This window comes from Eretmochelys imbricata, chromosome 6 (assembly GCF_965152235.1).
Source record: "Eretmochelys imbricata isolate rEreImb1 chromosome 6, rEreImb1.hap1, whole genome shotgun sequence".
Lineage (NCBI taxonomy): Eukaryota > Metazoa > Chordata > Testudines > Cheloniidae > Eretmochelys > Eretmochelys imbricata.
The window spans coordinates 23879319-23906577 of NC_135577.1; the positions used below are offsets into that span (position 1 = coordinate 23879319).

Sequence of the window (27259 nt, forward strand, 5' to 3'; positions counted from 1 at the left end):
CTGTACACACTGCCAAGCCATTTAGTGTACAGAAACTGCATAGTTTCAGCGCTGAAAAAAACCCCACCCTGACGAGTGGCATACAGCTTTCTGCGCCGGGGGTACAGTGCCACGGTGCCAGTGTAGACACCCTGGTAAATTACAACACTGTTATTGGCCTCCGAGAGGTGTCCCACAATGTCTGTTCTCGCCCCTCTGGTCATTGGTTTGAACTCTGCTGCCCTGCCCTCAGGTGATCAACCATGAGCCTCAACCCTTAAATTCCTTGGGAATTTTGAAAGTCCCCTTCCTGTTTGCTCAGTGACACATGCAGTGGTCTCAGCGCATCTTTCCAGGTGGCCCATACCTGCTCCATGCACCAGGCGATCCCCCGCTTGGAGCAATGCTGAGCTGCTGGACCCCATCGGCACTTGGGGAGAGGAGACTGTCCAGTTCCAGCTGCGCTCCAGCCATAGGAATTATGATACCTACGGACAGATTTCACGATTCATGAGTGGGTCTGGAAGCATTCATACAATCTAGCTGGCTGTGGGGCTCCACATGCGATTGTGCTGAGTGATAACAGAACCTGAAGGGGCTTGCTGCTTGTCACTAGCAAGGCATTGTGAGAGACAGCCCAGGCTGGAGAGAGTTAAGGAGGTACAGCGGTCCCAGGCTGCACTCCAGGGATCCCATCATAGGGTGACCAAATTTCTTGCCACTAACAATGAAAAGGATATTAATGTTTGATCCTTTACTGGAGCCAGTGGGGCTGCTGCACTCCCTGGGCTTGAAGTAGTAGTAATAAAGTAGTAGTAACAACAAACACCAAATACATGATTTCCATCATTAGCCCCCCACACACACTATAAAAATTGTTCAAGCACCCAAGACTGGAGTACTGTGTCCAGTTTTGGGCCCCACACTACAAGAAGGATGTGGATAAATTGGAGAGAGTCCAGCGAAGGGCAACAAAAATGATTAGGGGACTGGAACACATGACTTATGAGGAGAGGCTGAGGGAATTGGGATTGTTTAGTCTGCAGAAGAGAAGAATGAGGGGGGATTTGATAGCTGCTTTCAACTACCTGAAAGGGGGTTCCAAAGAGGATGGATCTAGACTGTTCTCAATGGTAGCAGATGACAGAACGAGGAGTAATGGTCTCAAGTTGCAGTGGGAGAGGTTTAGATTGGATATTAGGAAAAACTTTTTCACTATGAGGGTGGTGAAACACTGGAATGCGTTACCTAGGGAGGTGGTAGAATCTCCTTCCTTAGAGGTTTTTAAGGTCAGGCTTGACAAAGCCCTGGCTGGGATGATTTAACTGGGAATTGGTCCTGCTTCGAGCAGGGGGTTGGACTAGATGACCTTCTGGGGTCCCTTCCAACCCTGATATTCTATGATTCTATGAAATACTCACCAGCAACCACATACCACACAACAGAACCACTAACCCAGGAACCTATCCTTGCAACAAAGCCCGTTGCCAACTGTGCCCACATATCTATTCAGGGGACACCATCATAGGGCCTAATCACATCAGCCACACTATCAGAGGCTCATTCACCTGCACATCCACCAATGTGATATATGCCATCATGTGCCAGCAATGCCCCTCTGCCATGTACATTGGTCAGACTGGACAGTCTCTACGTAAAAGAATAAATGGACACAAATCAGATGTCAAGAATTATAACATCCATAAACCAGTCGGAGAACACTTCAATCTCTCTGGTCACTCGATTACAGACCTAAAAGTCGCAATATTAGAACAAAAAAACTTCAAAAACGGACTCCAACGAGAGACTGCTGAATTGGAATTAATTAGCAAACTGGATACTCTCCTGCTGGTATTAGCTCATCTTAAGTGATCACTCTCCTTAAAGTGGGTATGATAACACCCATTGTTTCATGTTCTCTGTGTATATAAATCTCCCCACTGTATTTTCCACTGAATGCATCCGATGAAGTGAGCTGTAGCTCACGAAAGCTTATGCTCAAATAAATTGGTTAGTCTCTAAGGTGCCACAAGTACTCCTTTTATTTTAAATGCAGAATCTCTCAATACAACTGAAAGCAAAATCAGCATAGACCTATTGTCTCTCAACTCTTCTTTGTGTACTAATCTAGGTTTGAGGTTTTTGAACACATTACTATATACTTGTAAAATGCCAGATAAATTTACAAATGAACTAAGGTGCTTGCTGCACTAGTTGTGAAGTTTTTCAGCTTGTTTTTGGTTAATCATTAGTAATAAGTAGTTTGCAACGGCAAAACATGGAACCTCTCAAATGAACAAACAAGAACCTTTCAGTTGCTGATCAAGTCATTCTAGTTGGAATCCTGCAATCTGGTTTAGCACCTCTTTTGGGATGCGCAGTGAGTTTCATTCACTTTGATTTTTTTAAACAAACAATGAGCAATATCCATAGAGGGAAGTCAAATTCCCAGCACGTGCTCCAGATGAAGCAATATAGAACTGGACATCTAAAGTGAAGCTCCAGAATTTTAAAGCGGCCCAACAGATATTCATTAAACATTAAATGTCAAACTTCATTTCAATTAATTTACAGAACATTAAATACACCAAAGGAAGGACTGATGAGTGACATTAATGCACCGACTGCCTCAGTGAGACATGTGGGCTAACTGAATGAAGTAATTTGTGGAACACTCATTAGCTTAGCTAGGTCAAATAAAAAGGAGGACTTTGTAACGGAAAAATATGTGTCCTGCCAAATCTGAGACGTCAGTTGGGATAATGGCTGAATTTAAATATGATTTCAGAGGGAGTGAGGAAATACTTGGGGAATAAATTGTTTCTAATGACTAAAATGTGTTTAAAATTTACTTCTGCTTTGTGATACTTGAGAGCATGACAGTTGATATATTTTAGCTATTTATACAACATACTATAAAGCATTCTTTGACATACCGATGCAAAATACAGATTAGTGGGGAGCTGTCACCCTGCCCTGCAACCTTGTGTGCCTTATGGTGGTAGCTCAGACCGTGGCCACTCGCAAACAGCCTTCCAGCATTCAAGCCACACACTGAATGGTGGTGTGTAACCGCATCCTGCCAGCTACAGCCTAGCTGTCACCAGCCTCAGTTATACTTTACAGTGACCCCAACGCACTCCCAGTCCAATATCTTCCTTCAGAAATGTATGTCCTGTACTGCCCTGCCCGCTCCTGGACAGTACAAATATATTTAGCCTGTTATTCATTTAAGGGATAATATGCCAGTTTATTATTTTAAATAGAGTACCCAGACTCTCCAATTTAAACACACTGCATTAGATAAAACAATAAAACAAGTTTACTAACTACAAAAAGATAGATTTTAAGTGAGTACAAGTAATGAGGCATAAAAGTCAGAAACGGTTACAAGAAAAATAAAGATAAAATGTTACTACTGCCTAACTTAACAAATCTATATTCGTTTCAAGCAAAGTTTCTCATCACAAGCTCCAGCAGACTACTGATCAAACTCTCAGGTCAAGACCCCTTCTACCGGAGTCCAATTGCTGTTTCCTTTGGTCTTCTCAGCTGTAGAAAATGAGGTGGGCAGAGGGGGGGAGGGGCAGTGCCTTGGGGTATTTGTCCCTCCTTTTTATAGTTTCTTGAAAAACAATTCCAGTGGAGACCTGCAAGACAGAGTGTATGTGGAAGGATATTCCCTATTGATTTCTTTCACCTGTTTGAACTTCATTTGTTTCTCCTCCCTGCTTGATGACTCTGCTTACTGCTTAAATGCAAATCAAGACAAGCACATAATCCTTTATCTAGGATAAACCTGACTTTGGCCTGGGCAGGGTTGTGGGATTTGGAACATGTGTTGACACCACACAGGGGAATCTTATAACTTCACATACAATGTTGTCACACACATTTTCCCAGGATAATACTGACCAGCATATTTTGAGTTTTCAAATGATACCTTTGATGGCATACTTTGTACAAAGATTATTACAACAGTGAGTAGGGTGTGAACACAGGGGTATAGTCTGTCACACGCTCCCTTTCTACAGTGCTGTTAAGATTTAATCAAACCATGTTCCACAGTTCCACAGCTTCTGAAAGTCACAAGCAAGTCATCAGAGTTCACACAAAAATACAGTACTTTGCAAAAATCCAATGAATTTTAAGTGATAAAAGACGCACCTTATCAGGGCTTATAATGTGTATACAGTTTAAGGCCACCCTATTATAGTCATTCAAACAAAAAGTATTAAAGGTGCACCTTTATATGGCTGGACTGTATAGTAAAGATAGTACAAACCCTATTTAAAGGTGTTTAATATTCATGACAAAGTTCAAGCACTCTTTTACCACACACACCATGGCAAAACATCTCACTGCATTTTACCAGACATATTAGCTGTCCAAGGCTACTGCTGATTCTAACATGGCCATTTGTATACTTGGCTTTGTTGAAACTCAGTTCTGATTTAACCACTTTTTGGAAAACTGCACCACTTTGTGAAAAAAGGACCACAACAATTTTTGCAATGACAGCTCAGAAAGAAAACATCAAAATAGAATGGCAAACGTGACATGAGGTTTATAATAGACTGACTTGAAACCAGCATGCGTGCTGTTCTGAAGTGCTAATGGCCAAAAATGCAAAGGTTTTGAAATTGAAATATTTAGAGACCAAACATCAGTCTTCCACCATTTTTCCAGTTATGAGAACTTAGGGAAGAAAAACTATCAGGCAGAGCCAGCTCAGGGGCAGAGACTCACCTGGCAGGAGCTGGCATAGAAACAGCTATAGCTACGGATCTTTGGACACAGATGATAGCCTGCTTTCTACTTTATTTCCCCTCTACCGATTGGCTACTTGATCCAATCCCACCACCCAGTCTAACAAACGTCTACTAACCTCCAACTTCTATGTTTCTCTTCCAAATCCTCCTCTCCCTTCAAATCCCAGCCCCCCAAAATTAAAACTAAAGCAAAAACCATGGAAATAATACTTGCAAGTCACATTGTTCTCTCTGCTTAAATCCACAGGTTAAATCCACACACATACAATTTGTCCCTCTTGTCTATTTAGATTGAAAGTTCTTTGGGGGTACGGACTACTTATTGTTCAGATATACAACGATTAGCACAATGGGCTGTAATACAAATACAAATAAATAAATACATACACTCACCCAAACTGAAAACAGTGCCTTTAAATATGGTGTTAAACAGTGTTATCTGTTGGCCATACACATCCAAACACTTCCAAACTTCAAGAGAAATAGCTACTTAGCCATTCCACACAAGTTCACTAGTTTTTCTAGAACTGCACAACTTGTAGTATTGGTGGAGGTACGTTTCCAGTTGCTCACTTGAAGAAATCTTGTTCTTTTTAAAAGTTGTCCTAGGATGTGCAGCAAGAGAATGCTTATTTGAGACATCACAGGAGGCAAAAATTTTCAGTTTGAATGGGTCAGGCAAGTGGCACAGCGGTTAGCTAGTTTATAAAAAGAACGAACAGCAATCTTTGAAATTGAATTTAAGAAAACCCAGGACAAATGTCTTCTGAATTCACTGTTTTGCAAAGCAACAAAATCATGGGGGAAAGAAAATGCTTGAAGGCAAGTTCTAATTCCTTCACAATGCTGTTTGAGTAGCCAATGTCACTGAAGGCCATCCAAAAGCACAGGACTGTCTTACTCTGATTACATCTTCCTCATCACCGGCAGCTCCTCTTTCACACTGAAGTGAGGTTGCTCTCATGAGGTTGTATTAAATTAACTTATTTAAGACCAGTTTTTCCTAAACTATCAGCAATCACCCCTGGCTTGTGCCTTCACTTATTTGTTTTGCATAGCATGCTTAAGCACATTCCTCTCTTACAGATGTTCCAACAAAATGGGAATTCTCCTCCAGGGGTAGAATGTGAATGTTCTGCCCAGGTACAGCAAGGTAGAAGCATTCCTCAGAAGAGACAGAAATCCTCAGCACAAGGAAGAAACCTAGAATATTTTCCCCTTGTTTCAGACTTCACTAAAGAAAATGGAGTAAGGAACCACTGTGGCCTGAAATCTACACGAGGGAACTTCACATGAAGTTGCAGAGTGACCGACCGAGCGATTATCAACCCTCTACTGTCAACTCCACAGCACTGAGTGGGCCAATGTAGAGTGATTTGAGAGACTTGCTCTGGGGCAAGAATCTGCAAAAGACTCACTAGCCAGTAACACTCATTTTTGGTTGTCTCCGAAGGACTTCCTACCATCAGTTACAGAATCACTGGAAGCTCTCATCCCATTTTTGTCCTGTTATCTTCAAGTCAGGTTTCTCTTCACAGGTGACATAAAAGTGAAGTATCACAATTCCTTGTCGACCTTATGTAGAACATCTTTTATTGACTGAATTAAGCTCATATCTCACACTGAACTGTGAGTATTTAAGATTATATAACTCCTTCATACAAAATTTCCTCACATTTCAATTAGTTATTTTGACATGGCTCTGATTGTAAAATGCCACCTGTTCCTGGTTACTTGTCATGGGAGAGAGGGGTTGCAAGGCATCTTCATCATTAGCTCTGAAAGGCTGAGAAACTCTACTATAGAATTTAATAGAGGATTAAATCACTTCTATAGAAAAATAGCATAGGATGGCTTGAGAGATGGATAGAAACAATAAATCCCTAGTAAATTCTGTAGGTTTTTAAAATAGTTTCTGTTTAACCCTATTTCATCCCTATTTCATTCTATAGAACATCTCCATAAGAGTGATCCTTTGCCGTGAACAAAAAGGAGAGCCTCGCCTGAGAACTTCCCAAACTTAATCTCTTATTCAGGGGGTAGGGGTGGAAGGGAGAAAAATCACACACCAGGAGTCTCTTCTCTTGGGAGGAGCTGCTGTGAAAAGCTGCCTACTTGAGTCTCTCCTTCAGAAAGAAGAACAAGGGGAGGACTGCGCTTGAAAGAGCTGGGCTTGATAAGTCAGACTCTTCTTCCTTTCACGTGGGTATGAAGTAAAGAGGGCAAAGTCACAGGGCAAAAAAAGGCTGCTGCTTTCCCCCCACAACAGGTGGAAAGAGGGACTGTGAGAAGCCCCAATTTAGGAGAATCTGGCTACAGGAAGTCACTCCCATTCTTATAGTTTAGTAGGAAAATCAAATGAAAAGGCCATCCCTCTGGTGATATGCAGGTGGAGTGACTATGCATGGACAGAAGACTGCCTTATGGGAGGCAGGTTTCAGAGTAGCAGCCGTGTTAGTCTGTATTCGCAAAAAGAAAAGGAGTACTTGTGGCACCTTAGAGACTAACAAATTTATTTGAGCTCACCTTAAGTGATCACTCTGGTTACAGTGTGTATGGTAACACCCATTGTTTCATGTTCTCTATGTATATAAATCTCCCCATTGTATTTTCCACTGAATGCATTCGATGAAGTGAGCTGTAGCTCACGAAAGCTTATGCTCAAATAAATTGGTTAGTCTCTAAGGTGCCACAAGTCCTCCTTTTCTTTTTATGGGAGGCATTTTTCAGGAACATAACTACAACATTACGCAAGGAGTTACTGTACTTCCTTGACCCCCTTCCCCAACTACTTTATGGGAGGCAGTATCTCTTAGGACCTGATGATGTACACTCTGCAGTTTGGGTGTATTATGGAAGACGAAGCCTACATGAGGGAGGCAGGTGTCCTGCAAGGTGCATCTTCACTAGGAAAAAAAGGTGTGTTCTTACCTGGAGTTAAAATCCTAGTGAAGACAGTCACCAACACTCCCCTAATAAGGCTGTCCTAATAAAACAAACTTGTTTGACCCCCTCCCAATGTTTCCTTTCTCTTGTGAAGGCCACTTCTCTGCCATCCATTCTTCTGTGGTTTTCAAAAGGGAAAGCAGACAGTGTGTGGAGTTGGGGAAGGGGGTCAAGGAAGTACAGTAACTCCTCGCGTAATGTTGTAGTTATGTTCCTGAAAAATGCGACTTTAAGCAAAACAATGTTAAGCAAATCCAATTTCCCCATAAGAATTAATGTAAATGGGAGTGTGTGTGTGTGGGGGGGGGGGGGGTTAAGTTCCGGGGAAATTTTTTCACCAGACAAAAGGTATATATAATATATACACACACACGCACACACATACACAGTATAAGTTTTAAACAAACAATTTAATACAGTACACAGCAATGATGATTGTGAAGCTTGGTTGAGGTGATGGAGTCAGAGGGTGGAAAAGGGTGGGATATTTCCCAGGGAATGCCTTGTTGCTAAATGATGAACTAGCACTCGGCTGAGCCCTCAAGGGTTAACACGTTAATGTAGCCTCCCACTCTACAAGGCAGCATGAATGGAAGGAGGAAAGACAGCATGGCAGAGAGAGACGGAGAGACACACCGTCTGTGTGTGAGACAGAGAGACACACCGTGTGTATGAGAGACAGAGAGACGCTGACCCCACTCCAAGTACATTGCCTGGATTTGTGCTGGAAATGGCCTAACCTGAAGATTACTTTAGATAAGCTATTACCAGCAGGACAGTGGGGTGGGAGGAGGTATTGTTTCATATTCTCTGTGTATATATAAAGTCTGCTGCAGTTTCCACGGTATGCATCTGATGAAGTGAGCTGTAGCTCACGAAAGCTCATGCTCAAATAAATTGGTTAGTCTCTAAGGTGCCACAAGTACTCCTTTTCTTTTTGCGAATACAGACTAACACGGCTGTTACTCTGAAAATTGCCTTTTTAAGTAGATCAGCAAGTTGAGACAGCAGCTGCTGCCAGTAAGCTCCCTCTGTCCTGAGCCCTGTGGTGTCATTCATCTCCCCCCCCTACACACACTCGAAGGAGATGGAGTACAGGAGCAGCCTTTCCTTCAAACTCTATTCTAAGGCACTATTAGTAGTTATTACAATTTAGCAGGGAATTCTATTGGGAAAGTCTGAGTTGGGCTCAGACTGATAATGAAGAGACAGTAGTAAGTATGAAGGAATGGTCACTTTCTTACAGACTGGATTCCACCCCACCACAGGAATGATTCATGCTTCTTTAATTACGAGTGCTTTCCTTAATAGTAAAATCCACAAACAATGCTATTCTTATCTATTTTGTATTTCAGACATTTATTCATCCACAAGCATGTTATTTGTAAATAGACTGGGTAAAAGTCAGCAATAGATTTTTCATTTTAGCCAAAAACTGGAAAAAAAATTTGAAAATACATAGGTTGCACTTTTTTTAGTACTTTCCATCCAAATAGCTTAAAATGTTTTATGAACATTAATGAGTTAAGTCTGTGGAGTACGGCAGTGTCAATGTGCCTATATCATCCCATTCTACAGAAGAGGAAATGGAAGCACAGAGAAATTACGTGACTTGAGTGAGTTCACACAGGACACACACGACAGAGCCAGGAATAAAACAGAAGCCTCCTCACATTCTCAGTCTTATGCTTTAGCCATGAAATCTCAATTCTCTTATAAATCCATCTTAAGTTAAACACATGACATGCTGCATTTGTAGACAACTGGTGCACTCTATCAATCAATATAATCAATTAAGAAATTAAGGTTATGAACAATGTTCACCAAATATTATGAGCTTTAATCCTTTATGTGTTTCCACTTCAGTTATCAATAATTAATGTGACTTTTTAAAAACTCATCAGGCCAAAAATTGTCAGTAAAGTTAGAAAATATTTGGGAACAAGCAGTTATCTATTGTAACCCCTAAAAATACAAATTGAATTCTTCCAAGTCTGATGTATAAATGGCACAGCAACACATCACCTGGATGTAGGGCCCAATCCTGCAACATGCAGGGGCTAAATAATTACAGGTCTTATTAACCCCCCTGATGATTTTCAGGTTCTTAACATTCCAAAACCACCACACTTCATTTCAAAGCCCACTAACTTTGTTAAGTGAATATGAACAGTTAAGGTCATAATACACCTTGCTCTGCTCACAGAATTAATACACATTACCTTTATCAAATATAAAGAAATGTATATTTTATCACTAAACCACTACAGCTCTTCTGTGGACTGGCGGGGGGTGGAGGAGGTGGGCTAGGCTTATGCATTATTTGTCAACTCGATGTTACTATGTTGTTATAAAGGATACTGTAAATATTGACGGATATGTCCTATTTATCAACTGAGTTGAATTTTGGTAAAGTACTTGTTTCTTGAGAAACGTTTAGTATATGTAATGAACAGAAGAGAGTAGAACTACTGATTAGATATTTATGAGGGCTGTATTTAAGACATTAATTTGTCATTAAACATGAACATGTATAATTTGTTTCTTTCAAAATGGATGTGTGCCGTGTTTAGAATTTAACATTACTGATAAAATAATAATTATTTTTATCAGAATTATGATGATCTTCCAGCAACTGAACAGCAGGCAGAGACAAGCTACATTTTCTTATCTTAGCGAGAGATGTCAAGAGTAACAAGAAGGGTTTTTTCAGGTATGTTGGCAACAAAAAGAAAGCCAAGGAAAGTGTGGGCCCCTTACTGAATGAGGGAGGCAACCTAGTGACAGAGGATGTGGAAAAAGCTAATGTACTCAATGCTTTTTTTGCCTCTGTTTTCACTAACAAGGTCAGCTCCCAGACTGCTGCGCTGGGCATCACAAAATGGGAAAGAGATGGCCAGCCCTCTGTGGAGATAGAGGTGGTTAGGGACTATTTAGAAAAGCTGGACGTGCACAAGTCCATGGGGCCGGACGAGTTGCATCCGAGAGTGCTGAAGGAATTGGCGGCTGTGATTGCAGAGCCATTGGCCATTATCTTTGAAAACTCGTGGCGAACCGGGGAAGTCCCGGATGACTGGAAAAAGGCTAATGTAGTGCCAATCTTTAAAAAAGGGAAGGAGGAGGATCCTGGGAACTACAGGCCAGTCAGCCTCACCTCAGTCCCTGGAAAAATCATGGAGCAGGTCCTCAAAGAATCAATCCTGATGCACTTGCATGAGAGGAAAGTGATCAGGAACAGCCAGCATGGATTCACCAAGGGAAGGTCATGCCTGACTAATCTTATCGCCTTCTATGATGAGATTACTGGTTCTGTGGATGAAGGGAAAGCAGTGGATGTATTGTTTCTTGACTTTAGCAAAGCTTTTGACATGGTCTCCCACAGTATTCTTGTCAGCAAGTTAAGGAAGTATGGGCTGGATGAATGCACTATAAGGTGGGTAGAAAGCTGGCTAGATTGTCGGGCTCAACGGGTAGTGATCAATGGCTCCATGTCTAGTTGGCAGCCGGTATCAAGTGGAGTGCCCCAAGGGTCGGTCCTGGGGCCGGTATTGTTCAATATCTTCATAAATGATCTGGAGGATGGTGTGGATTGCACTCTCAGCAAATTTATGGATGATACTAAACTGGGAGGAGTGGTAGATACGCTGGAGGGGAGGGATAGGATACAGAAGGACCTAGACAAATTGGAGGACTGGGCCAAAAGAAATCTGATGAGGTTCAATAAGGATAAGTGCAGGGTCCTGCACTTAGGATGGAAGAATCCAATGCACCGCTACAGACTAAGGACCGAATGGCTAGGCAGCAGTTCTGCGGAAAAGGACCTAGGGGTGACAGTGGATGAGAAGCTGGATATGAGTCAGCAGTGTGCCCTTGTTGCCAAGAAGGCCAATGGCATTTTGGGATGTATATGTAGGGGCATAGCGAGCAGATCGAGGGACGTGATCGTTCCCCTCTATTCGACATTGGTGAGGCCTCATCTGGAGTACCGTGTCCAGTTTTGGGCCCCACACTACAAGAAGGATGTGGATAAATTGGAGAGAGTCCAGCGAAGGGCAACAAAAATGATTAGAGGTCTAGAACACATGACTTATGAGGAGAGGCTGAGGGAGCTGGGATTGTTTAGTCTGCAGAAGAGAAGAATGAGGGGGGATTTGATAGCTGCTTTCAACTACCTGAAAGGGGGTTCCAAAGAGGATGGCTCTAGACTGTTCTCAATGGTAGCAGATGACAGAACGAGGAGTAATGGTCTCAAGTTGCAGTGGGGGAGGTTTAGATTGGATATTAGGAAGAACTTTTTCACTAAGAGGGTGGTGAAACACTGGAATGCGTTACCTAGGGAGGTGGTAGAATCTCCTTCCTTAGAGGTTTTTAAGGTCAGGCTTGACAAAGCCCTGGCTGGGATGATTTAACTGGGAATTGGTCCTGCTTCGAGCAGGGGGTTGGACTAGATGACCTTCAGGGGTCCCTTCCAACCCTGATATTCTATGATTCTATGATCTTTTGCTATTTTTCTATCTTCTCCCCTTTGTGTGCATTTATCTAGTCTTAAAATAGGATCAAATCCACAGAAACTGAGAGCTACTACCTAAAACTTCCTTCCTGCACATTAAAAAGAACATTCAATGCTATTTAGGAGAGTCAAGCAAGTGTTTCTCCCTTTAACAAATTACACAAAGAGAGTTTATTAAAATTAAAATTTACTTTCAGGTTTTAAAATGTTTGGACTTTTCTCCCTTATTACAAGAGACAAAGTAAATGTTTTACACTATCAGCTAGGAAGTTCTTTTAACAAGAGAGAAGTCCCAGGGAACAGAACTTCATACACAAGTTACCATAAGGGTAACTGAATTACAACATTCTAAAAACCCTATCAATTTTTTACAACAGCATGAGCAAAGTCAGTATTATAATGGTTGAAACTGTAAACTCTAGGAAGGTAAAACATACCTTCTATCTGGGGACTATATTAACCCCTGCCTAGTGGCTCCAAAAAAGCCACAAGCATCTACCAAAAGAGTTGCATGAAAATCTGTTCACTTGAGCTTCAGAAATATGCTTATGTCCTTTCTAAGTTGTAACCTGCTAATAGAGGGCAACTTATTCTCACAGTGTCTGATCCCGCTCCCACTGAAATCCAAGTAAAAATCCAACCCTGACACTAACTGGAGCAGGACTGCGACCACAACTTTCACGGAGATCAATGGGAGCAGGACTGGGTGCAAAATCTAGCCAAACAAGTCAATTTAGCATAACTACTGCCTATTTTATTCAAAAATAGCTGCCACATGAATGTTCAAGGAGATTTAACTATATGGAAAGTGTAGAGGCACCGACAAGCCACTAATGAGCTAGAAGGAGATGGAAACAGATCAGAGTCAACCTTTCATATCTAATTTCTTTTTTGTTTTTAAACAAATAGACTATAACTGAGTTTGACAAACTCTTCCTAGAAACACCCTCTTTTGCCTTCAGAGTAAGAGTGGCAATTTTCATGTTGCGTCAATTTCAATCCAAAGTTATATGGGATATAAAACAGGGCTTTATAATAGAAACTGACTGGACCAAGCCCCTTCCTGTCTGTTCAGATAGTATATTGCAGTTGTATTGTTGGGTACGCATCTGAACCAACAAGCCCATTACTTGAAAGAGAAAAGCCCGTCAAACACTGTGAATTCTTGAAGCTCAAGGACAATGATCTGTAACAATAGCTCTTGTTCTGTCCACAATACTTGGGCTCACAAAGTCGCTAAATGTGCACCCCAGGCTATCAATGAAGCATCAGTAACTATAGTCTTGGTCCGGTGGGATGAGCAAAAGGCTCAACTTCACATACATTGCTCTGATCTGGCGACCACTGTAGGACACTCCACGACTGCAAAATAATCAGGGTCAATGTCCAGAGGAGAATGATTCGGGCACTAAACTTCAACCATCCCTGAAGAGTGCAGAGGCACAACCTTGCATGCCATATTACATAAATACATGAGGTCTTGAGACCCAGCAGTGTAAACATACTCAGACTGAGGTGACAATTGGTGAGTTGCCTGAAATTGGTGTTGAGGGAGAAAAGCCATTGAATTCAAAGAACTGAGTGGGGCCCCAAAGAACTCAATTTTCTGTGTTGAATTAACGTGGACTTTCCCTTGTTCAGCCTGAGTCCCAGAAAATTGAAGAGACATAGTATGAACTGGACATGGTAGAGAACTTAGTCTTCTGCACTAGCCAAACACCCAACTATGGGAAAACATGAAACCCCTTTCTCCTTAAAAAGGCCACCACTATTGCCACACATTTGGTGAATGTTGCCGAGAAACCAAAGAGTAGTACTGTGTATTGATAATGTTGGACTGTGACTACAAATCTGAGGAACTTCCTGAGATTTAGCAATGCAGACACATGGAAGTAGGCACCCTGAAGATTGAAGGCAGCAAACCAGTTATTGCAGTCTAATGACGGAACGGTTGTCACTAAGGTTACCATGCAAAATCTCACATATTTGATGTACCTGCTGATATTTCAAAGCTCAAATATGGGTCTTAGAACCCCTTTGGACTTGGGGATCAGAAAGCACCATGAGTAAAACTCCCTCCTCTGATGTTGAAGGGACTGCTAGACTCAATGGCCATTCCACTGATGGTACCATAACTGATGGTACAGTACGAATATGTTCTCTCTGCAATACCAGAGAGATGCCAATCAATGGCCCAGCTCTACCCTAGGTACCTGAGGAGCCCCAACAGTGCTCTGAACTCTTCTTGGAGGAAGAAAAAGAGTCTCTCTTTGACCAGGAATGGCTCCACTTGGACTTATGGGTCCTTTTTCAGGGGAGGCAGATTTGTCCCTCCTTCTCAGAGGAGAAGCATCAGAGTCCAAAAGCCTGTCAGAGACCTCTGCTGCCCACTGAGGGGCCAGACAATTCATTGAAGGCTTCACAGCTTGCTCTAAAAGTGCTGTTTGAGGTGCAGAACTCTGGCAAGCTGCATTCTTTTCTTGAAAGAACAGCAGATACTACACCCTTCCTTAGCATGCCCCTTGTCGAGACACAAAAGGCAATGTGTGTGTGGGATCACTATTTGAGATAGCCCACCTACATAATGGACAATGCTTAATGCCTGGTAAGCACATACCACTGGGCTTTGCATCAAACTAACAAAAACTAATAGGTACTAACTAATTACAATTGCTTGCTGTGATGCAGTAACCATGAGGTAAACCACACAAGGAGCACCGACTCAGGCCACGAGTACTGAGAAGGAACTAAGGGGGCTGCAGTGGTGCCACCCTTATACAGCCTCAGGAGGGGCCAGGAGGTGGCACAGGGGCACATGTGCCACCTCAACGGGTACTGCAAATAAAGCTCCCTGGCTCAGACATGCTGGGCGTATGCACACCCGAGTGGAGTACATATCTGAAACCACCTGAGGAAGAGTAAGTCGCTCAGGGTGTCAACATGTTAAACTCTATTGAGAGGATGAGCAGAAATGAGACAGGGTACTGTTATTCTGGAAGGCATTAAAGGGTGCCATCAACTAGTTGTTTGACCTTTAGACAATCGTATAAGTGCTTGACGCTGTGGCTCTGCTAATCAGATGTCAGGGGCTCTCATTTATTGTCCTTTTTTCCCTTTTGGGTTTTCAGTTTTCCACAAAATCAAAAGGGTTTCGTTATCACATTACATACAAAGAGAAATGCTGTTGAGCATAATGCCTTTGCAAGCTCAATCAATGGCACACCTTCATGTGGAAAACTATGGGCGGGACTGGTCACCCAACCTCTAAGAGGGTAGTGTAGAGTTGGAGGTGGTTCAGAGAATGGTGACAAAATGATTAGAGGCATAGAAGTCTCATGTGAGAGACTTAAAAGACTTTGAAAGGTGACATGATAAAAGAATATAAATAATGTTTTTTAAAGAATGTAGATATGGAAGCATTTGTTCTCCCTGTCACAGAACACAAGAAAAAGGGGACCTGTAATGAAATTGAAAGATGCCAAATTAAAAAAGAAGAAGGAAAGACCTCTCCAATGTGTATAACTATGCCACGGAGAAAGAGAACTTGGGGTATTTATATGAACAAAAATATCTAATCCCTCATTGAATCTTAGAGCTTTTCTACACGGTGGGATAATGTACTCTACAGGAGTGTTGATTTCTACAGCCCACTAACGTGCTGCACATTAATTGGTCAGTGCAGACCCTGCCAGTGCACACTAAAGGCTCCCTGGTACACTTCAACATAATATAGACATTGCTGGTGCACACTCAAGTTTCTCTAGTGTGCTTTAACATAGTGTGGTTTGAAAAAATCGATGTTAAAGTGCACTAGGGCACCATTAGTGCACACCTGTAGGGTCTACACAGACCAACTAATGTGCAACATGGTAGTGTGCTTTAGAAATCACACCCCCACAGCATGTATTACCTCTCTGTACAGACTAGCCTTACTGAGTTCTAACTGTTAATGCAAATGAAAATATTGGATGAATTTTGGATTTTCCTCTGAAGTATCTGGTTCCAACCACTGTCAGAGTCAGGATACTGGACTAGATGGACCAGAAGTCAGATCCAATAAACCAATTTCTATGTTCTTATAAAAAAACCAAACATTCATAGGATGCATGCTCTATCATAGAGTTAACATGACACATCTCCTTTGAAGTCCACAGCTTCTTTATGACTCATTCTTAAGCGCACATGCAATGGGAGCCTGCCTGAACACTCAGTGCAGTCACACTAGAGCAGGAAATTTTTTGTCCAGAGGCAGACCCTTTAGTTAGTACGTCTAATATTTTCAAGAGTTAGCAATAGTAAGCAGGAACTGATTAAGCTTCTTTAAATATATGTGTCTCAATCTTGACCTGTAATAATAATTCCTACGCTAAGTCATCAAATTTGTGGAGTTTGTGCGATGTGGCCAAAGCATCTACTAGGGACTAGGAAGAGATCAAATTTCTTTATCTGTAAACAAAAGAGAATTTCAATACAGATCTCCAAAGGTAAAAAGCTAGAGCACAAAGCCAATGTCACCTTGTACGGTTTAATACAATCAATACAACATGAAAATAGCGAACTGTGTAACGTGGTAAATTTTCAAGTTTATGAAAACCGTTTAATGCTTTTGATGTTCATTGCTTGACACCTAGCATGATGTCACCATCATTGCACATTTCACTCCTTCGATAGTAAAATGATTAATTTCTTCTAGTGTTTCTCTATCTACTCTGGTGGTTGCTTTTGGGACATTGATCGCCATATATTTGGTCTTTCCACTTGTTTTGCTGTGTCTGTCAAAAGCCGGGTCTTTTCTTTCATTAAGTCATGTATTTGAATTAAGCAGGAGAAAGTCATCAGCAAAAAAACGAGGTCATCCAGTATTGCTTTATCATTTGTCCATACAATTACAAGTGCAAACAATACTACGGACATAATACACCCTTGCCTTAATCCAGCTGTCACTGCAAACCATTGGCATCATGTCTGTTCTTTATGGAGCAGAGTCATGGAAAACTATAATAAAAATGGATAAGAACAACTCATTCCAAAATAAATGCATCTTCAGAGTCCATTGGAAAGAGTTTCTTGCAGCATCAGAAATTCTAACTAGTGCAAACAAACCTAAGACATCAAATATAGTAAGATGATGATGATGGACATATTTAGGACACGCTTTAAGAATGCCACCAACACAACTTTCACATCCAGTGATAATAAGGACACCACCTGGGAAGAGGACAAAGATAGCAACCTAAACAAACATTATACAGAACAATAAAGAAAGAAGCATGTGACTGGGTGGACTAGGTCCTGCCTCACTGTGCCCCAGAAAAAAGCAGAGAAGTCCTCCGGGTAGCTAATCAGAGGGGCTACTAGAGTAGCCAATCAGGGGCCAAAAGGGCCACATAAAATGAAGCAGCAGAGGCAGAGCAGTCAGTTATTGCCTGGAGCTTGAAGAGGGAGGCTGGAGTGCCTGGCTGGCTGGAAAAGCAGAAGGACCATAGACAGGTCAGTGTGGGCAGGCTGAGTCCAGGGCACTGAGCCCAGAACCTAGCCAGAGCAGGCAAGGATACTGTGATGAGCCCTGTTGGTCTGGTTGAAGACTGAGCCCATGGAGGGCTGCCAAAAGGACGCCAACTGAGGGTACTGAAATGGGTTCCTGTTGGACTGTTAACGAAGGTAGTGTCTCCAGGAAGGAAGCCTTGGGGCTATGGCCCCATACCAGAGCCGTGAGAAAGAACTAGGGACTGTATACCCTGGAAGGGGGCACAGTGTGTGAGACTCTGCCAGAGGTCTGAGTCACTGAAGACCCACCGAAAGAACCACTGGCCGGGGAGGGGGGCGGCGCTTGCGAGAGATGGGTGCCACCCCATTGTAAGAACTGAAAAAAAAATAGGTGCACACCAGACCAGAAAAAGGGCACCCACAAAAAATGTGTGTTGCCCTGTTCAAAACTGAGTGATAGCAAGCATGTATCAGCCAGAGAAAGGGGGTGTTCACAAGAGGCGGGTGCAGACGCTGTTACAAAGCCAAATCCATCAACATGACACTCAGAAGCCTGTAGAGACCAGCAAATGACTGAAATAAAATGGTGAAAACCACTTAAATGAACGGCAAAAATGGACACAAACTTGAGGGTGCAGGAAGGCAAAGAAAGAAAAAACATCTAACGTGGAAAACTAGAGGGAGATTTTCAAAGGCACACAGAAGGTCAATGTGGGTTAAGCGCATAACTGCTCTTTCTGCCATTGAAAGTCTCCTTTCTCTGTTGTTGTGAGCACACATTTACCGCTTAGGAACAATGAGACTATGAGAAGTATGTTAGTATGATTACAGAGACAAACGAAAGCACGTTCCCATGGCTTAGGTTCCAGCAGCCTGGCAACAGACTTGCCTTAATAATTTTGAGTTTTTCAACAGAGTAGTACGCACAATGGTTTTCATTTGCTTCTGTCACATCCATGTAGTTGTAGATATCGTACTGCATTTAGTCACATTAACACGATTATCTTTGCTCTGCCTTTCCATCCTTTTGCGTTTCCTCAAAAAGCAACATCACAATAGGATTCCTGTTGCTTTTTCTCATAACTTCCGCAATGGAAGGGCATGAAAAGGAAACCCCAAATCTTTTAAATCTTAGTTCTTGTCATGAATTTATATTGTCAACATTGCAGCAGTTTAGCAATAGATTTTTTCCATTTTGCTTTTGTCACGTGATTAATTCTCACTTGCATGGACAAATTTTTTTTCCATTAAGTCCCCACAAAAAGTCACACCATTATCAGAATAAGATTCTTAGTGCCACCTAAATTAAAATCACTGTAAAATTGAACTGAAGCTTCTTCTACTTCTCAAAGAGCAGCCCCTGTGAGATACTTTGGAAAATGTGTGTACTTTCTGGTCCACTTGATAGTAACACACTTTTAAACATGTATTTCCTCTTAATCAAGTAATAGCTTAAGTTCAATACTTCTTAGAAAGCATGTTACAGCTTAATAGCCTAGAAATGGTTTACATGTAGAGCGTGTAAGGACTTGTCCACACACGAAATGGAACAGAAACTTTTATCAGCTGTAAATCACACCCTTCATTATTTCAGGTTAAGTCTGTGGATGGATGCTAATTTCAGAATAACAGTACCCTATTATGATATAACTTACATCCATTCTTTAGTAGATGCACTAAATTAGAGCTGTTCTACACTAGGAACTTACTTCAGTGTAGCTACGTCTCTCAGGGATCATGAAAAATCCATATCCCTGAGAGACATAGCTACACCGACCTAACTCCTTGTGTAGACAGTGCTAGGTCTGTGAAATAATTCTTCATTCAACCTACCTACCACCTCTTGAGTAAGTGGATTACCTACACCGACAGGAGAACCTTTCCTGTTGGTATAGATAGTGTCTACACTGATGAGCTACAGCATAGTAGTGTTTTAAGTGTAGACATACACTCAGTATAAAGGCATTCTTATACCAAAGTAAGTAAGGATGTGAATTAAAATCAAATAATTTATTTCAGTTCTATTAATTATGTAGACAAGCCTTACATCTGTTTCATTAACTGACTTTACCCTAAGGTCTTATCTTCCCTAGATTTTTTTTTACCTTGAGTTAATTGATTGTCAATTAACTTGAGGGTTCTTTACTTTGTAAAACTAGTCTGGGCACTTCCCAAATGTTTGTTTCAGGGTACAAATGTTTGTAGTTTACTCTGGGGATCAGTCTAAGGCCAGGTCTATACTCGAAACACAGTGTTGGTTAAGGGGTATGATTTTTTATGAAATTTCTAATATGTCAAGAGCTGTACCAGCAGCCCTCATTTTAGTTAAACTTCACGTATTTGTAGTCTGGAACAAACTTTTGTCAAGTGCCCAAACTAGCCTTTAATAAAGGAGTTTGAGATCAGAAAACTTGTTATGCTATGTAAAGACAGTATCTTGTTAGTATGCTGTACTGAATTGCGATATGGCAGATAAAAAGACGTCAGGCCAAGAAGCAATTACATATAGAGATCCTCATCTGCAGCATAACATGAAATTAACATCTTCTCAAAAAGAGAAAGATGATTCAACTATTGAATGTACAATTTTATATTACAGATTGAAATTTCTAAAACTCTGCTGCTTTCAACTTGTGACTCAGGGGCTGGGACTTTTAAGATTGGTTTAATGCAGGTTTAATCACATGCATGCCTTAAAGAGAGTGCTTTTCAAATGGATTGTTTTATCAGTTGCTGTAAATCAAATATTCCCTAACCAGCAGGAATTTATTAATATATGTGGAATAATGTCTCCCTTCTTTAAGTTTGGAAGACAATCCAGTTACTCCCGCCGTACAAACAATAATGCTGTTAGTTAGAATTAATAAGTACTGGTTATGATTCAGCCTCCTAATACCAAGATGGATCCATGGGGTATTTTATGGCTTGTTAAAGTTTATTAGCCATCACAGATAATCAGTAAAAAAATGTTTAATTGACTAATTACCACAGCTGTTGCTGTTAGAGGTGTTTAAGATTATTGCAGGGCTCACAGTAACTTCTACTCCTGAAAACCACTTACTGACATTTATTTTATAGGAGAATTTTATTGTTTTTTGAATTGTATGTTATACTTAGCAGCTTTTACTTTTTAACATGATTGTTGAGGAAGACTACTTAGGCCAGGGCTTTAGCCACCTTTCCCTGGTAACTATTTAGAAAAGGGAAAAACTATAAATAAAATGCCTTTCAACATTGTTATGAGATTAACTAAACCTTGTTATGGTTTGAGTTAAAACTTTGTTGGAACTGATCTGTGAACATGCCCTTCATTTAAGGTAACTGTAAGAGGCCACACCTAAAATAAACTATAATGGAATCTGCCCAGAAACTAGCACCATGTGGGTGGAGAGTTCTACTGAGTACTGTTCTGACCAGATGGAGGTGTGTGTCTGTGGGTGGAAACCTCTAGGTTGGGATGCAGGGAGGGGACAGACAAGAAACGGAGAAACTGAGGCCAGGGCTGTGTCTATACACCCCTGAGCAACAAAGGTTTTAGAGCTGAAAAGTGCCAGTAAAGACACCACTTTATCACTGGCTGCCACGCTCCCGGTGATAAAGCTACCACCGCTTGTTCAGGGTGGTTATTTTTTATCACTGGGAGGGCTCTCCCCCGGCGATAAAGCGTGTCTACACTGCCCACATCACAGCGCTGCCGCAGCTATGCTGTAACATGGGTACTGTAGACATACCCCATGTCTACACTACCACTTATGTTGGCAAAACTTATGTTACTCAGAAATGTGGGGGGGAAAAAACCCACCACCTGAGCGATGCAAGTCTCGCGGGCATAAGCGCTTGTGTGCACACCGCTAAGTTGGTGAACAGGCTGCCGCCACTTGTGTAGGTGGTTTTATTACGTTGACAGGAGAGCTCTCTCCCTTTGCTTGTGCAGCCACTCTATGCCAATCGAAGCGGCGCAGATGCATCAGTACAGCTGCATCGCTGTAAATTTGCTAGTATAGACCTGGCCCTCAGGGAAAGCAAGAAAGCCAAGAAGGAGCCTGTGAGTACCATGCAACCTTGGCAGAAATCTAGAGAGCTTCTGGGTCTGGTGCTGGCTAAAGAGACTTGGGTCTGTAAGCAAAGAAGCTATCTCATTTTTGGTTCCTCCTGTATTTGGAGAAGCAGAACTTTGTACATTCCTTGTAAACAAACAAGACTGCACCAAAGAAAATACCAGACTCCATCATCGATTTCTGCTCCCCACCGGAAAATCCACAGTGCCCCAAACTTTTTCAACCTACTCAGGTTGTAAAGAGACAGCAGTATCTTGACATCCCGCGCACTGACCTAGCAGAGCTCTAGCTATGAGACCAGTGACTATGAATTACGGTACCACTGACTTGCTATGAAACTTCACCATTTGTTTTTTGAGTTTACACTATTTTATAGCTACTTAGCAACCTCACATGATTAAAGAAAGTATTTGCATCAGAAAATATTTATCAAACAAAAATTGAGCCATTAGTAAGAAAAACAACTATTGTACTTCCCAACTGGTATGAGCTAAAAATTTTCCTTTACTTACACAGTTAGGTTTATTTGAATGAGACTTCAGGGGATGAAAAGGGCATCAGTGACTGAAGGAACAACTTTCAGTTTCTCCACTAACAGTTTATTGCAAACAGAATAGTTGCAATAGAAAAGAGCTTAAAAAAAGAAGAAATATCAAGAATGTATTTTAGTTACTAAAAACAGCCTTTATTGACCCCCTGTTGTAAGAACAGTGAACTATCGTATCGTACCTTATGGGTCTATATGAGTTTATTGATTCTTCCGAAGTTCTGAGAAGCATCTTTTAAGAGCAGCCAAAAAAGTCAATACCACATTAGGAATGTCATACAGATTCAAGACTTTTTTTTACATTATAAACTGGCATGGAATTATGCTTGCTGAATGTCATATGTCATAAACCCAGAGCTACTTTACATACATTTTGATACGTAGTTCCCAAATCAACACCATTAATGACTTAGAGCCAAGTGCTCTTCTGGGATAATGCCAGAGTCACAGAAAGAGGGAAAAAGAAATGGAGTACTTGTGGCACCTAAGAGACTAACAAATTTATTTGAGAGGTAACTCTTTTCTGTGCATGAGCTTCACCCCACACGGAAGATGTCAGAGACTAAGGCTCTGCTCATGTATGTTTGCAAGGCAAGACAACCCCACCTGTCCTTGGTGGTTCAGCCAATTGGGCAGACACCAGCAATTGATGCACAGGTAAAGGGTGTAACTCAGAGGTCAGTAGGAAAGATGGTCAAATATAGCAATCCTATTCAGAGCAGCTGGTTGTGCGGAAAAGGTAAGGTGAACTGGATTAATGATTGCTATGAGAAGGAAGTAGAGGGAGTTGGAGGTTTCAGTGGGACAGTGAGGGCTCGGAAGGAGTATTGGGAAAAACAAGGAGTGGGAACTACAAGGTAGAAAAAATCCCAACAGGCTCAGAGGGTGGAGGAACATCAGGGCTAAGTCACTTCTTTGTCCATTCACTTTGCCAAAAAGCAGCAAACCTACATACATCAGCTACTGCCTCCACTCAGCATGCTATCGCTCAATACTCTGAATTTTTCCTGAAACGTGCTGTGAGTCTGGCAGTCTGAAGAGATCTAGACAAGGTTCTACAGCACATTTCCTGCAAAGCTCTGAATGAAGAACACCAGCACACCAATCCATTTTCTCCAGATCATGCCTATAAATTTTCCTCTGCTCTTACCAACATGGAAGGGGAAAGAAAGGGGAGTTCCACATCTCCACAATGGAAGCCACAAGGTGCAGCAACAGGTAAACTTCTCAAAATCCCCTCTGGATTTTCCATTGTGTAGTAGCTTTTTACAAAGCAAAGGGTGTCAACAGCAGTTAGCAGAACAAAAAAGGAGGTCTTACTTATTTCCTTCAGGTATATCTATAAGCCATTTTAAGATTAATATTCAAGGATATAAACATTAAACAGTTGACAGAACACAAGGCATACTGATTATTCAAAGAATAAAATGTGATTATATATAGCACAACCTTCTTACTTGGTTTTGCAGTAATAATATGATGCTGATATGAAATGCAAATATCATACAGTACTCTGAAATCCACTGACAAATTATCTTTAGTTGTTTAATGCACACAATGTGGTTATGACAATCTTTCTCTTGCTCCCTTCATCTTCACTGGGTTTTGTACATCATGAGTGGAATAACTATGCTTAGACAGTGATATGCTGGAAGATTGTGGCATCTGCTTGCTAATTATATACAAATTGTTGATCAGTGTTGAAAATGAATTAATGGATGATATATGCATGGCATTTATCTTAAGCTATTATAAGTCTATATTCATATGAATAATGAATGAAGCACCACAGGATTTTGCCTGCAGTCCTACAGGATAATCATATTAAATCAGCATTTTAACAGTTTATTCTAGTAAATTAAAATGTTTTCAAAACAAATGTGAGTTATTAAACCAGCTCCGTTACAATACCTATTCACTGTTCACGAATGTTTGTTATTGTAGAATGCATCTGCTAATAAATGCAACAATGCAAGAATATTAGATTCCAGTATTTCTAATCCTTCAAAACTTTACTTTTAAGCCTATTCACGTGGGAGGGGAGGAAGGAAGAAGAGAACAGCCCAGGAGATCATACATCTGACCAAAACACTGACTGTTACCTCTAAGGTGCAGTAAAACAAAAACATTTTCCATCCTAAACCTCAACCACAACCTCTATCACCACCATTTTATTTCTCTGCTCTGATCACTTGCAAGGAACACTATCACTGCAGATTATTAACTTCTTAAAACTACCCATGTAAATGTTTTTATTTTATAAATGTTCCCTGTCATTCTACTTCTCTGAGGGTAAGTACTGAGGGTTTTCTGGGAGTCCCAAGACCGCTTTGATACAAAAGCTGCTTTTAACCAGGGGCTTCAACAGGTACATGTTGCAGAACTGCAGGCTCTTCAATGCTTCCTGCCTTACCTTCTTCTGTGGAGGCTCTGCCTCAGATAAAGAAGTGCTCACATCACTGTCTTCAAGCACTGGACCTTAAGTAGGTTGAGAGGCCATGTCTTGGCAGAGGCCTTTGCTTCAAAGGTGGCATGGTATGCTTTGATGAGGCAGATCCACTAGCTTACATTGATACAGGATGAGCCTACAGTAAGCTCCAGTGCTCAGCTGTCTTGGCTCACACAGGTTTTTGTTTCGTGAGTTTGGCATGAGACTGGCTTGGAGAAGTTTGAAGGGCAGATTTAAGGAATTTTCCATGGGGCAACTCAAGGAGGGCTTAGGTGTACTCCCCGTGTTTTCTTATTGCTCAGTGTGACCGTGCAAAGCATGTTTGGCAATGTTGTGTATTGTAGCTGGCTCAGAGGCCAATTCAGTGAAGGCATTTGTCCTTCATGGTTGTGATTCCACCATGCTAAAATGCCTGGAAGCAACCTTCTTCCTTAGTTGTAAACATTCCCTTTTAAAAGGAAAGGAAAATGATAGAGGGACACCAAAGCACTACGCACACATACAGAGCACCTGAGCATGCACTGAGGAGTCAACACTGAAACTGCTGGCACTGAAACAAGTGTCAAATAATCAAAGTGCTAGAAAAAACACTGGTGCCAACACAGGCAGTGAAACACTAAACCACAAACCCCACAAGTGATAAGTCCCAGAAGCTGGAAGTGGATGACAGGGGACAGATCACTTGATGATTACCTGCTCTCTCATTCCCTCTGAAGCACCTGGCATTGGCTACTGTCAGAAGACAGGATACTGGGCTAGATGTACCATTGATCTGACTCAATATGGCCGTTCTTACATACTTATGCCAAGATAGGCTCTGATGTGCCAGATTACAGGTGCTGAGTTGCAAAACCAAGAAGTGTTGAAGTATCAAGGAAGATGTTTATCTTCCTCTTCTACTTTGTTTATAAGCTCTTTGAGGAAATGACTGCCTTTTCATTGGGACCTGTTAGTGCCACTGGGATACAAACAACGAACAAGTTCTGAAGTCCTGGAAAAATGTAACAAAGTGCTGGATCACTAAGGGCATGTAAGTACCCAAGGCAAAAGCCACAAAACATTTACATTTTTGAATGGAGATGACTATATAACAGGGCTGAATCTAGAAGATACCCAAATGCTTTGCAGGGACCTGGGGATAGAAGGGAAATAGTGACTGAGGAGGTGCAATCCTGCAGAGAGCTCCTTTATCAACTATGGTCAAGAAGGATCTGACTGGAGTGTTCCAAAGGTGGTAGTTAAACTTAGGTGGTGCAGAATGTTGCCCATTAGGATCCTGACTTGTATTCCATCCCACTACTAGTGCCATCACAGGACAAAAATCTGTCAAGAGTTTGGTGAGTTCCACTAGTCTCCTGTTTGAAAACTGAAATCCATACACCAGAATCCTGGCAGATAGTAACGGGAAAACTACACAGTACAACTAGCCTTTATGGTATGTGTCAGAATCTTACTTTTCTCAAACTTAGGTGGAGTTTAAAGTCAAATTTAACAGCATGTTTTGTTAAATATGAAATTATGCAGAGAAAATTTGTTTTTAAGTATTATGAATCACAGCAGTCAACAAATCTCACAAAAGGCTTTGCTATTATAAAACTTTATAATTCCATCTGTTAACACCAGATGAACATAGAAGTGCTGGGCTTACACTACATTAATTAGCGTGTATCTCAATAGTACCTTGATAAAACCTCACACTTTGGTTGATCATACAGACTATCTGCAAAGCACTCATTAGGTCCATCTGGGCTGACTAAGAAAGCCCAGATGAAGAGATGGCCTTTTGTATCACTGCAGGCTTTAAAAGGCTTCCATTTTTCTCTGAGCAAAGATCTAACACATTTGCAAGACTGAAAACATGCATAATGATAATGAAGCAAGATCTTCAACTACATGCACACCAGGCAATAAGGGACTCCTGTGATTATCTGAAAGACAGCTCTTCACTTAACATTAAACAAGTGTGTCATAAGGACATAAGAATGGCAACAACAGGTCAAAACAATGGTCCCTCTAGCCCAGTATCCAGTGGCTGGTGCCAGATACTTCACAGAGAATTAACAGAACAGGGCAATTATCAAGTGATCCATCGCCTGTTGTCCAGTCCTAACTTCTCGCAGTCAGAAGTTTAGGGACACTCAGTGCGTGTGGTTGTGTCTCTAACCATCTTGGCTAATAGCCATTGATGGACCTATCCTCCATGAATTTATCTAATTCTTTTTTTAACCAAATTATACTTTTGGCCTTCACAACATCCCCTGCCAACCAGTTCCACAGGTTGACAGTCCATGGTATCACGAAATACTTCCTTATGGTTGTTTTAAACCTGCTCCCTATTAATTTCATTGGGGGACCGCTGGTTCTTGCATTGTGTGAAAGGGTAAACAAGACTTCCCAGTTGTATACAAGACAGTTCCATGATCAATCTTTTGCCAAGAACTCAGCTCATTACTGACCAGCATTGTGAGATGGGCTTTTGTTTGCTTTCATCTAAAGAAAACCAAGTTGTAC

At 41.4% G+C, this 27259-nt stretch overlaps 1 protein-coding gene across 3 annotated transcripts in view; it reads right to left on the bottom strand.

Annotated features, from left to right (window-relative positions):
* CHID1 (chitinase domain containing 1) overlaps nt 1-27259 on the bottom strand; it is a 251785-nt gene that overhangs the window by 47533 nt on the left and 176993 nt on the right. Inside the window, exon 11 of one of the 3 annotated variants that reach the window (XM_077819884.1) lies at nt 3572-3629. The exons of the other annotated variants lie outside the window; for them this stretch is intronic. Within the exon in view, the coding sequence (XP_077676010.1) occupies nt 3596-3629 (34 nt within the window). The 3' untranslated portion in view covers nt 3572-3595. Of the gene's footprint in view, nt 1-3571; nt 3630-27259 lie in introns of those variants that run through there. 3 annotated transcript variants of the gene reach the window in all.